The sequence below is a fragment of the Rattus norvegicus genome, chromosome 8 (genome assembly GCF_021556685.1).
Source record: "Rattus norvegicus strain SHRSP/BbbUtx chromosome 8, alternate assembly SHRSP_T2T, whole genome shotgun sequence".
NCBI classification, from domain to species: Eukaryota; Metazoa; Chordata; class Mammalia; order Rodentia; family Muridae; genus Rattus; species Rattus norvegicus.
The window spans coordinates 76,194,257-76,206,765 of record NC_141541.1 but is presented as its reverse complement, the minus strand read 5'-3'; the positions used below and the strand labels follow the sequence as shown (position 1 = coordinate 76,206,765).

Genomic DNA, 12,509 nt, shown 5'->3' with positions numbered 1-12,509 from the left:
AAGCAATAAAAACACAATGAAAGGATGGATGGCATTTGGAGGACAGTGAGACTTGGACACAGAAGGTCAAGCCAGTAAAGGAGGAAGTACAGCCTAGTGGGTTGTGAGCCCCACTGACCCTCCAGTAGCCATGCCCTAGATTTCACCAGCACTTTACAGTTTTGAAAGAATAGTGGACAAGCATGCTCTCCTGTGATTAGTTCTGTTCTATGGGTTGGTTTTCTTACTTTAACCGGTATATCAGGAATTCTAGCACTAGTTGTCATCTCGCTGTACACCTCACTAACAATTTGCAAGGTAGTTAACTTTAATAGAAATGTATGAGGAAAATGTAGTGAAACTTTAACCTCAGGAAGGCTAAATGACTCCCTCCAAATCACAGTGGCTAATTTCCTTCTTTAAATGCTGACACCCTTTCCTCTGTCAATCATTATACAAGGTAATCACCACTGGACTCTCAGCCGTTCTTAGGTTTCCTTCAAAGGCTACTAACAGAATAAGAACCTGAAAGTGGAAAATCCAAACATTTTAGGGCAGATAATAGTATTCTCTACTAGTGAGAGCCTTGAAATGTTACCATTTTCCACCCCGAGCCTGTTCGGAGGTGCTGATGACTGGCTGTGAACCTACAGTAATATGCCAACCTGTCCACATTTCTTTAAAAAATCAAAAATGTACATTCCATTGTATGTTTTAAAGAATTCCTGAGCCAGGCAGTGGTGGTGCACAGCTTTAGTCCCAGCACTGAGGAGGCAGAGGCGGGCGGACCTCTGTGAATTCGAAGCTAGCTGGGTCTACAGAATGAGTTGCGGGGACAGCCAGGGCTACACAGAGAAACCCTGGGGGGTGAGGGTGGATTTCTGATACCAAACCAGACAGGGGAAATTCCATAAGGCTTCAACACTACACAAAGAACTACAGGCAACTGGAAAAAGCTGACAGTAGGAGAACTGACCCTTCCTTAGGAAGAGCACACCATTGATTATCCAGTGCCAACCAGTCCTGAAAACATACATACGCATAATGTTATAAAGAGTGAACAGGTTATAGTTAGGAACAGACGGGCAGACAGACAGGTAGACAGACAAAAATCACATAAAAATACCTAAGTGCATGCAACAATTGATGAAAAAGCGGCCATGAGTTTGAAGGAGAATGGAGAGTACATAGGAGGGTCTGGAAAGAGGAAGGGGAGGGGGAAATGTCGCCATTATATTATAATCCCAAAAATAAATAAGTAAAAGGAGAAGTTTGAGAACCTCATGCATGAGTACCGCATCGACACCATTTGTATCCCTCCCTCCCCTCCCCATCCCATAACTAATGTCAAAACACCTTCAGGGCCTAGACTCGGTGACTAAGAGAAATGGCTGCTCTTCCACAGGCCCAAAATTCAATGTCCAGTGCCCACACAGCTGCTCACGGCTGCCTGTAATTCCAGTTCCGGGGATCCAATGATCTCTTCTGACCTCTGTGGGCACTGCACACACATGATGCACTGGCATACATGCATGCAGACGCCTGTGCATAAAATAATAATTTAAAAAATTAAAACGCTATCAGCACCCAAAGTGCAGCCCTGTGGGGGAAATAAATTGAAAGCGTGGACTAGCTAGAGAAAGTGAACACCACAGTGGTCACAGTTATTATGGCTTTGTAAGCCAGAATTAATGAGGGTAAGAACACCTTAGTTTGTCTCTGCCTTTCACTCATGCACCAAAGAATGTGTGTGCGGGACACACACACACACACACACACACACACACACACACAGAGTTCACAGATCAGGGGGAGGTCTAAGCAGATCAAAGGCAGGAGACAGCACAGCAAGGAAGTTTGACACAACACCCGGCTCACCCAAAAGGCAGCAGGTCTCACGCTTGCCAGTGCTTCCAGCCTTTAATACAGTTCCTCGTGTTGTGGTGACCGCCAGCCATAACATCATTTCATTGCTACTTCCTAACTGTAGTTTTGCTACTGCTTTCAAACTGTAATGTGAATACCTGATAGGCAGGCTATCCTGACATTCGAGGCCCAAGGCGTTGTGGCCCCCATGTTGAGAACTGCTGACCTGAGCACAGTAAGAGAAATGAGGGGTTCACCAGTGTTCCACACGCTAATAGCCAAATATGCAGCAGAGGATGGCCTTGGTGGGCACCAGCGGAAGGAGAAGCCCTTGGTCCTGCCAAGGTTGGATACCCCCCCCCAGTGCAAGGGAATGTCAGGGGGGACGTGGTAAGGGGTGGGGAGGTGGGGAGGGGAACACTCTTATAGAGGAAGGGGGAGGGGATAGCAGGCTTATGGACAGGAAACTAGGAAAGGGAGTAACATTTGAAAGGTAAATAAAGAAATGTATCCAATAAAAAAAATAATAATAACCAGAGAGCAAAATCCTGCACTCCACACTCTCTGGGGCTAAGGAGATGTGTGAGCATCAGCAGGTAACCTCTCTTGCTTCCTAGATGCTCAACCTCCTGTGTGCCGTGAATCTGTTTTTCTTTATTACTTTCATTTTATTGACACACACCAAAAAATGTGTTCATTTTACAAGCTATAACACAATGTGATTCAGGGTTTATCTAAATATCAAGGAATTTTCTGATGAGGATAATTAACGTAGCCGTCCCTTTAAACCTGCATCTGCCTGGATGGTGAATGCATTCAAAATCTTCCCTAGCTATTTTCAGTTATAGATAATGCAGTATTGTTAACTATCTCCACCCAGCTATGCCACAGAACACTAGAACATATGTCTCCTCCTTAACCTCAACCTCTCCCATACCATCCTCACTAAATCTGTTTTTAAATGTTCCTCTCCCATTTACTCTGAGGACACATCCAGTCAGAGTGGATGTTGTTTTCACAGATCCACCTCAAGATATCCCCATGGCTACAGGCACGAGCTCAAAATGATCACCGCCTTCTTCTGAGTAGATTTGTATGTCCTAGACACCTGGCCGGACCAGATCACAGCGATGTCCCAAGTACTGGATGGCTCATGCTTCCGTGTTCTGAAAAACATGAGACTTCCATGGTCACAGAGACTTGGGCCACGAGGGCGCTGCTCTGTTGTTTTCAAGAAACCTTATACAGGAAATGTCTCCAAGGTATTACTAAAGACGGTGCACTGTTAATAAAAATAAAACAAGCCCACTTTGCTTGGCTGAGCAGAGAGGTGTTTTTCAAGACTTTCAGTGTGAATCAGCTAATTCCTGGCTAAACAAACACACATTGTAACAATAACAACGGCTGTTAGCCAGCACTTGCTGTCTGCCCAGAGAACTCACAAGAAGGTCATTACTCTGACAAGAGCCTATGTGATATATATGACCACTTCCGTCTACAAGCTGGGTTCAGCGGAAGAGTGACATTGAGTCACAATTTCTCAGACTGAGTTCTCACAGTCCTTGTCCCTTTAACCAACATCCAGGATCACGTGGAATCAGCAGCACTTTTCTTCAGGAAAGAAAATGAATTTGAACATATGTCGATGCCCTTTAGGTATCGCTTAACAATTACTCTATCACAGACTGAACCTTGGTCCAAGAATTTGCAGCAGGAACAGAGAAGTTACAAGATGAAGGAGAAGCTAGTCATAGACCCAGGGACCCTTTTCCGATCCTTGCTATCAGACTAAATATTGAAAGAGTCCAAAGCCCCTGGAAGCTGGAGAGATGGTTTCATGGCACTTGATGGCTCTTGTGAAGGACCAAAGTTTGGTTCCCAGCACCCACGTGGGGCAGCTCACAACTGTGACTCAGCTCCACGGAATTCGTCGCCCTCTTCTGGTCATTGGGTGCATCTGCATGCAGGTTCATGAACGTGTGTGTATGCTCTTGTGTGCATACGCATATTAAAAATAAAATAGTTTTACATTTTTTTCACTACCTACATGGCTAGATGAAATTCAATATTTCAACTTTACCATTTCCGTCTTCTTCTAAGAGTTGAACTTAAGATGATCGAGTCTGGGACAGCCTGAATTCATATATCTATCATGACAGTTAAAACCCAGGAAGCTTTCTGTAAATTCTGCTTTAAACACATGAATGATCCAAGGAGGTTTTAGTGTAGTGACAATGGATATAACAGCTAATATTATGCACATCTGGTCCTGTGCCACACTGTTCATTTGCACCACCTATTTTACCTGAGGGCAAACCTACACAGTGTATTATTGTGGTCTTTACACTGGATACCAAGACTCAGAAACACTCAGTAACCTGCTCATAGTAAAATACTACTACCCGGTCATGAATTCAAAGCCACTTTTCTTAACTTCTGTCACCGTTCCCTGTCATTGCAACAATACCGATACTCACTGTGTCTTTAGCATTTGCTATGCTCCATACACATTGCATAGTGATACATATTAATCCCCTAATAGCTCATTTACTATTCATTAATGGGCATTCCTTTCCTTTCCTTTCCTTAATAACAATGGGTAAGTTATTTAACATCTGAAGTGCTGGGGGTGTTTGTTTTATAAGACATGGATAATCCAAATTTCCTCAGGTTCCTGTGACAACTTTAGAGATTAAGCCTTCTAGCACGTTGTCTGTACGTCCTGTATGCAAAACACGCACAGGACATGCCCCAAACAGAAGTCCCCTTTGCCTAAAAGTGACTTAACTCACTCAACACTGATTGGAGAGGCCGTTCCTTTTCAAGGCAGCAACTGAAAAATACCCATTGTTCATACTCTAATTCAAACATCTCGGCATCTCTTTCAACTCAAGCTGCAAGCAGCTCTTAAAGGATAAACACCAGTTTTCCAAAAAAAAAAAAAAAAAAAAGGATGGAGGTCTGAGCCAGGCACAGTTTGCAAAGGTCAGATATGGTTAGTGTGTGTCTCCAAAAGGATGGTGCCAACGGCTGGATGTATGTAATCCCTAATTAAAAATTAGCATCCTGCTTAAGAAGGCTCTGGTTCTTAAATATATATATCTTAAGTGTACACTAAATGATTTCTTTGCATAGGAATACACCCCTGGAACCCCACCCAAGACAAATATGTACCGTTTCCGGAACCCCATAACCCCCACCATCACTCCAGAGTGATTTTAAATCAACAGAGAAATGACCGCTAAAATCAGAACAGAATGCAGAAAGTAAAAGAACTTTCAATGCTGGCAGCAAGAAGGTGGGAGATGGGAAAGGTCATTTAGGTAAGACAAAGCTGACGTCTGGCTTCTTTCCAATGGTGCGTGCAGAGTGTTTCTGTGCACCCACGGTCATTTTGTCCATCCGTCCTCATAAGGACTGTGACGTGGTCCACACTTAATCCTGTTTTCCATGTGAGGAAACAAACTCAGAGTTTTGGAGAACAGCTCCAACTGCTGCAGGACTGGCTGCAGGATCAGCTCAGCAAATCCATCCACGTGGCAGAGGGACCTGGGAGGGCCTGGCGTCAGGTTACTAAGCAGCATCGTGACAGCCAGTATAAAAGCTCCGACCAGCTATCCTGGAACACCAGGGATCAACTCTGCCGCGCGCTCTTTGAATTTCTCTGTGTCTCTCCAGTTGGAAAACCATCTGACTCTGAACACCAGGTAAATGAATGGGGAACCCAGTTCCCTCCTGGATGTGAAAAGACCAGGGTGGCCTGAAGCTCTCTGGAAGGAGTCTCAGTCTCTCTCTCTCTCTCTCTCTCTCTCTCTCTCTCTCTCTCTCTCTCTCTCTCTCTCTCTGTGTGTGTGTGTGTGTGTGTGTGTGTGTTCTCGCGGATAACTGGAGTGTACTAGACATTTAAGGTTTCAGGAAATGGATGCACAAATGTTCAAAGCAACGCGCCTCTTGGCACTAGGGACAGAGGCGAAAGGTTAAAAGACAAAGGTAAAGAGGTAAGACGGGAAAGACTGCAGCAAGCTGCAAATCTACCTGACATCTGACTACAGTCAGAGTGGGTGATATACGATTGTTTGTCAATCTGTAAAAACAGTTTGTAATTGGGGAGAGGGGTGCATTTTGTCTTGTAAGATTCAGGACTGGACGAAGTCGAAGAAAAGGAGACAGACATTCCTGCTTTCCTCCAGACTGCCTCTGACAGTTATAATTACGCGTTTATGTGTTGCAGGCAGCTTCGAACAGAGGATCACCCGGTTCTGACACTAGCGGCCAGATGTGGTGTCTGGAGCGGCTCTTGCGGGACCGAGATGGGTTTCTCCCGGGGCGTGCCCGCCGCTCCAAGGCTCGTTCGTCCGCGGCGTGCGCAAACGTGCTCACTCCAGACCGCATCCCAGAGTTTTGCATCCCGCCGAGGTTGGAGCCTAGCACGGCTTCGGCTGCGCTGCGCGATGCCTGGGCTGCGGACGTGGAGTCCGACGATGGCGCGGGCCTCACGGACTGGGACCCGCGCTCTCAGGCTGCGCTCTCGCTGCCGCACCTGCCCCGCGCGCGTACCGTTTACGGCTTCTGTGCGCTGCTCGAGAGCCCGCACACGCGCCGGAAGGAGTCGCTCTTCCTCGGCCACCTAGGTGCCCCGGTCCGCCGGCCCGGGCTTCGCCACCGCACACACACCTATGCGAGCCCGCACCGAGTCTCGGACGCTCCGCGCCCTGCGCCGGGTGACCCAGACGCCGCCCGGGTTCCGACGCCCACTCCCGCTCCTAGCAGACGCCGCCTCCTACACTCCCCCGGTAGGCTGCTGAGCCGCGCGCTGCGGGTCCCCCGCGGTCCGGCCAGAGCGCGCCCGGGGTCCCGCGGCGACGAGCACGAGCGCGCCGCCTCCTGCGCGCCCCCGGCCCCCACCCGCCCGGATCCCCAGCGCCTGCAGGCCGAGGCCAACGTGGCTCTGGGCCGCGGGGGTTGCACGCTGCGCCTGGCGGCCGAGTACTGTCCGCGCAGCGCCTGCCTCCGCCTCCGCCTGCTGCGCGCTGAGGGCCCGGCCGCGGTGCTCGAGCCCCGCGCCCTGGGCTGTCGCCTCAGCCTGGTGCTGCGGCCGTCCGGCCAGCAGCGCGCCAGTGTGGTCCGCCGCAGCCGCAAGGCCGCCCTGGACCAGGACTGCTGCTTCGACGGGCTCCCGGAGGAGCAACTGCGCCGCCTGGCGGTGCGCATCAAGGCCGAGAGCAAGGGCCGCGGGCTGGAGCGCAGACGACCACTGGGCCAGGGCGAGCTGCTGCTGGGCTCTCTGCTACTGCTCTGAGCGCGGCTTCCCTGGCGTCCTGGACACCTAAGGTCGCTTAGTCATGAGATGCACAGAGACTCTTGGCCCAGGGACACTTGCAGCCTTTTGGTCCTGGAACACTTGCAGCTTCTTGGCCCTGAGACACTCTTAGGTCCTGGCACACTTTCAGCCTCTTGGCTCTTGGACAGTGACTGACAGCCATTTGTACAAAATAAACATGTGTTCATTTTTCTAATCAGGGCTTTGTTTCGGGCCAATTCTGGCAGAGATGATCCTGGACTATCACAGTAACATATGTAGCTTCTTTTTGTGTGGGCACCTTAAAAATTTTTGTTGAGCAATGGGGTAGTGTGGTTGAGCAGTGTTCCCCACTATAGACAGCAATTGAACTTAATGTGTTCACACATTCCAACTGGAAAATATAGTTAATGTCGTCCAGTGTTAGACCAGCCTCGTTTTAAAAGTTAGTTCATTCCATGGCATCCTTTGAGACTGATAGTGTCAGTTACTTAGATTGCGTTAAGATGTTACATAAGAAAGGCCAAGGGTCTTAGGATGAATGGGTAAAGGTGCTTGCCACCAAGTCTCATCGCCATAACTGGGATCGAGTGAGGATTGTGGGACCTTCGTGATGGAAGAAGAGGAAAAGTTCCTGCAAGCTTTCCTCTGGTGTGACTCACCCCAACCCCAGTAGTAGGCACGGCTATTCCCATCTTGCAGATGAGAATACTGAGGCACAAAAATAAAGAAAATTTGGGGTTTGAATGTAGGACATCAGTATTAAAATGCTTGCCTGCGGATTGGGGTATAGCTCAGTTGGTACAGTGCTTGCCTAGCACATACGAAGTCCTGAGTTCCATCCCCAGAACTGTATGAATCTTAGGTCCTTTTAACATGTACCTGTAGTCACAACACTGGGAGGCGGCAGCAGATGTGTCAGAAGTTCAAGGCCATTGTCAGCTATACAGGGAGTTAAAAGGCAGCATATGCTATATGAGAGCCCACGCCTGAAATAAATAAATAAATAAATAAATAAATAAATAAATAAATAAATAAATAAATAATAAATATACACCCTCTGAAAGTGTCTGAAAAAATGAGTTTGAAATCATATTCCTCATTTTCATCAGGGAAAGCAGACTGGTGGAAATAGTGACATGTGGACAAACACTAAGGCCATCAATCTAAGACTGAGGAAAATGCTGGCCCACCTCAGACCCATAGGGGGTCTGACTCATGCTGAGCTCATCTGCCCTGGCATTCATCTGGAAAGCACACTGAATGGTGTTCTACCTCTGGCTTTCCTGTGTCTTGAGGATGATTTTCCTTCATCCCTCGTTTTCAGTACCAAACTGGCTTACACCTTCCTTTCTTTGGCAAGCAAGTAGAAAACATATTTTAAGCAAGGGCAAACGACATTATATTGTTCAAGACACCAGACTGGACTCAGAAATGGTTTCTGTTGCCACTCTTATTTGGCAGTGCCAACCACAGGCGCTCCTGAAGAATGCTGTTAAGAAAAGAGTTTCCGTTTCTCATACATCTCAAACTGAAGATTGTGGTGAGGATTTACAACGGCGACCATTGGAAAATATCACCACTGTCTAAATCCCCCCTTCCAGAGGCTTACTGTTGCTGGCCACCTGGGTGATGGCTTAACAATAGATCGTCTGACTCCTGCCCTTTTCCATATTCACTCTCTCCTTGCCCTTCAAGCCAATTGTTTTTTCTGTGTATAAACCTTTCATGGTTCCACAGGTCTCCTAAAGTGAAAAGAGGGAGTGGAAGCAACTTAGCTGTGTGACATGTTACTGTTGGCTTTCTGTTTCCTTTGCACTGGAAGTTCTTATTCTGGAAAGCTGTCATCTATCCCCACTAGATTATAAGCATGTCAGTTATTAGGTACACTTCCCCAAGATGGTAAATTAATATATTTTAAAGTCCTAGATTCTCCATGAAATCATGGTGGGTACTTCTAACCAGAATCCCCATCAGTAAAAGTTACAGTTGACCGGAAGCCTAAGACTGTAGTGGGGATTCATTCCTAAAAGACCAAAATACAATGAAAAAGTAAACAACTGAACCATGGAATTATCCATCTTATAAAGAACTTTATCATTTTGTGCAACTATGTAATGTCTTAAGAGTGGTCCAGAAAATCAAGATAAAAAAAAGAGTGGTCCAGAATGGTAAATACTTTAGATTGCTTCAAATCACACATATAATTTGCAAGAGCTGAAACCAGAACTAATTCTTTTGTCTTTTAGCCTAGTGAACACCACCACTGGTTACAAAAAGAGAAACACTTGCATAGATTTATTTCACATCACTGAACTAATTTGAATTACATTTAATAAATCATATTTGTAATAGATATTTGCCATACAAATCATATTCGTAATAGATATTTGCCATACCAGCCGTCTTTTCTGGGAGCAAAGTAGAATTTGGTAGTGCTTGCTGCCCTCTAGTGGATTGATCCAGGGTTTGTTCATGGATTTCACCTTGGTAGGCCATCTCAGGTAATCAAAGTTCTGTTTTCTTTTTCTTTCTTTCTTTCTTTTTCAAAATTAAAAAGAAAGAAAAGGTTTCTCTTATAGCCCAGTCTAGCCCTCTCAAACTAGCTATATAGCCAAAGATGACTTCGAACTCCGGATTCTCCTCGCTCCACCTCCCAACTGCTGGAATTATGGGCGCTTGTCACCACATCTGGCTCAAAAACAGACATTGTTAGAGTTTTTTGTTAATATTAGATTGCAGTGGAAATCCCAGATAAAATAACCAAATATAAATGATAAAGAAGGTGTGAAAACATCTTTATAATAAGAAGGGGGGGCTCGGTGGGCGCCTTTGCAATCTCATCCCTCAGATGGGAGATTTGGAAGATCCACGCAAGGGCAAGTGAGGGCTGAGCTGTCCTGCAAGGTCCTGCATCAAAGGAGAGGGATGGCGGGAGAGAGAGAGACAGACAGAGAGAGAGACAGAGAGAGCGACAGAGAGAGACAGAGAGCGACAGAGAGAGAGAGACAGAGAGACACAGAGAGAGACAGAGAGAGAGACAGAGACAGACAGAGAGAGACAGAGAGAGAGACAGAGACAGAGAGACAGAGACAGAGAGAGAGATACAGACAGAGAGAGACAGAGACAGAGACAGAGCGACAGAGAGAGACAGAGAGAGACAGAGAGAGACAGAGACAGAGATCACAACGGATTTTTTTTTCTAGTACTATAGGTGTTTGCATTGGAAAATGGAACTTGAGAGATTAGTTTCTGGATACAAACAGATGATGAAATCTTCAGATGCTCAAAGTTCCTTATATGAAATGTATTATTTCATTTATTTACATACAGCCTATGCTCATCCTCTAAATAATTTGTAGGTTGACAATTACACCTAACAACAGTATGAATGCCATGTTAAGTAGCTTTTATATCTGTTGTATATGGAATTGTGAGAAGAAAAAGATCTGCATGTACTACTACAGAAGCAATTAAAACAATGTTTCAATCAATAGTTGGTGACGTGTATTAGCCAAGTATTAGAATAAAGGTGTGTGTGTGTGTGTGTGTGTGTGTGTGTGGTGTGTGTGTGTGTGTGTGTGTGTGTGTGTGTGTGTGGTGTGTGTTGACAATGGCTTGTTGGTTTTGGAAACCTTCGGTAACCATGCTCTGAGGATGGAGAGTTGCCGCTCTTTCAGAGGACCCAGGTTCAGTTCCCAGCACCCACACCAAGTGGCTCATAACCTCCTGTAACTCCAACTCTTGTGGGTCCAATGCCCTCTTCTGAGCTCTCTGGGCATCATCATACATGTGGTGCCCATACAGACATGCAGACACAAACACAGACAAGCTACAAGAATGACTCACCCAGTGACTGTGAAGCTCATAAAGAATTTATTTGCCATTAGAGAAAAAAAAACGTAAAATGAAAACAGGAAAGGAAAGAAAAATCTTCATGTCATTTACCCACCTTGATAATTCATATTGATTGTCAAGGTGACACGAGCAAGTCTCACCTACAGCACTGCGCTGCAGCCGTGTCTCTGAGGGGGTGTCTAGATTAGGCTCGTCAAGGTGGTGAGGCCCACCTGAACTGTGCCTGAGGTCAGAATGAAAAGAAGCAAACGAGCTTAACACAGCTTCATCTCCCTTTACTTCCTGACTAAAGACACGGTGAGCCACCTGCTTCAACCCCCTGCCTCCGTGAGCGTGACTCCCCACCATGATGGAAGGTACGTGACAAATGAAGCCCAAACCGGTCCTCCTTTCCTTTGGTTATTTTGGTGAGGCATTCAGTACCAACAATGAGGGAAATAACTAACACACCCACTAATGTCCCCAAAAGCCAGTTTGAGCAGTGTGTGGCCTTCTTTCAAACTGATGTCATAGCTGTTAGAGGCTCATAATAAAATTTATAGCTAATGAGATTTGCTATATCCATGCCAAAAAATAATAAAAGATGGGTTTATAAGCACAGTACGATACCTCAGATTAATTTTGTTTATTTAATGTTGACTTTACAAGTCTGGGGGGCAGAAGATCTCCTTTCTAGACCAGGATTCACCTGGGAATACTTCCAATAGTGACAAGGCATTAGCAGACTCCTTGGGAGAGTGGTTCCCTGAAATGGATGGCCTAGCAGATGTGCAGACATTGCCAAATGGCATTATCTTCGACATCATTCATACTCAAGAGGTGCGTAATCAGGTTCTCCAAAACAATCAAGTTTTTAGTAAGTTTACTCTCTCGCTTTTGGCTCTGTTCGTTGCCATCCTTGGTAGATTGTGGCTGCGTAGATCCCCGGACTCCGAGTCACATACGCCTGAACAGGCTTTGGATCCCTTTTACTTGCTTTAATAGCATAGAGACCCCCTAGAGACCAGTTCCTTTCTTGTTTTTCAAGTGGCTGTTCCCCAAATCTAGTGTTCTCATCTAAGCCCCAGGGATCACTGGGAGTTGCTGGGGCGCCCGTAAAAGGAAACCCGGATACGCATCATCATTAGGCAGGTTCAAGTCACACTGAAGCTTGTGTCTGGGGAGTAGAACACACCATCTTTGTAAAATAAAATAACAAAGTTAAATTTTTAACTCAGAAAAAAAAAATAAAGCCCACTCAAAGTGACATGTGACTTTATTGCCTGGAAGGTTTTCATTGAGTATGTGAAGGCATTTAAACCACAGAGGCAAGATTGCATCTCTCATACACAATGAGAGGCCCCTAGAGCCCAGCGAGAAATGAGAACTCTTTTTCCATCCCATTCTCTAATTTTCCACCAATCTACTTGTAGATAAGTGTTCACGCATGTCTGTATGTGCACCTCATGTTTGCAGTTGCCCACAGAGGGCAGAAGAGGGCGCCAGAGCCCCTGAAGCTGGAGTTACA

The 12,509-nt window shown here is 46.1% G+C and overlaps 1 protein-coding gene across 2 annotated transcripts; it reads left to right on the top strand.

Annotated features, from left to right (window-relative positions):
- Nucleotides 1–5,466: 5,466 nt before the first annotated feature.
- On the top strand, nucleotides 5,467–8,205 carry C2cd4a (C2 calcium-dependent domain containing 4A). Of its 2 annotated transcripts, none has more exon segments than NM_001399017.1 (2): nucleotides 5,467–5,552; nucleotides 6,077–8,205. In NM_001399017.1, a coding segment is annotated over 1 exon segment (1,023 nt). In that variant the 5' UTR covers nucleotides 5,467–5,552; nucleotides 6,077–6,121; the 3' UTR covers nucleotides 7,145–8,205.
- Nucleotides 8,206–12,509: the final 4,304 nt, after the last annotated feature.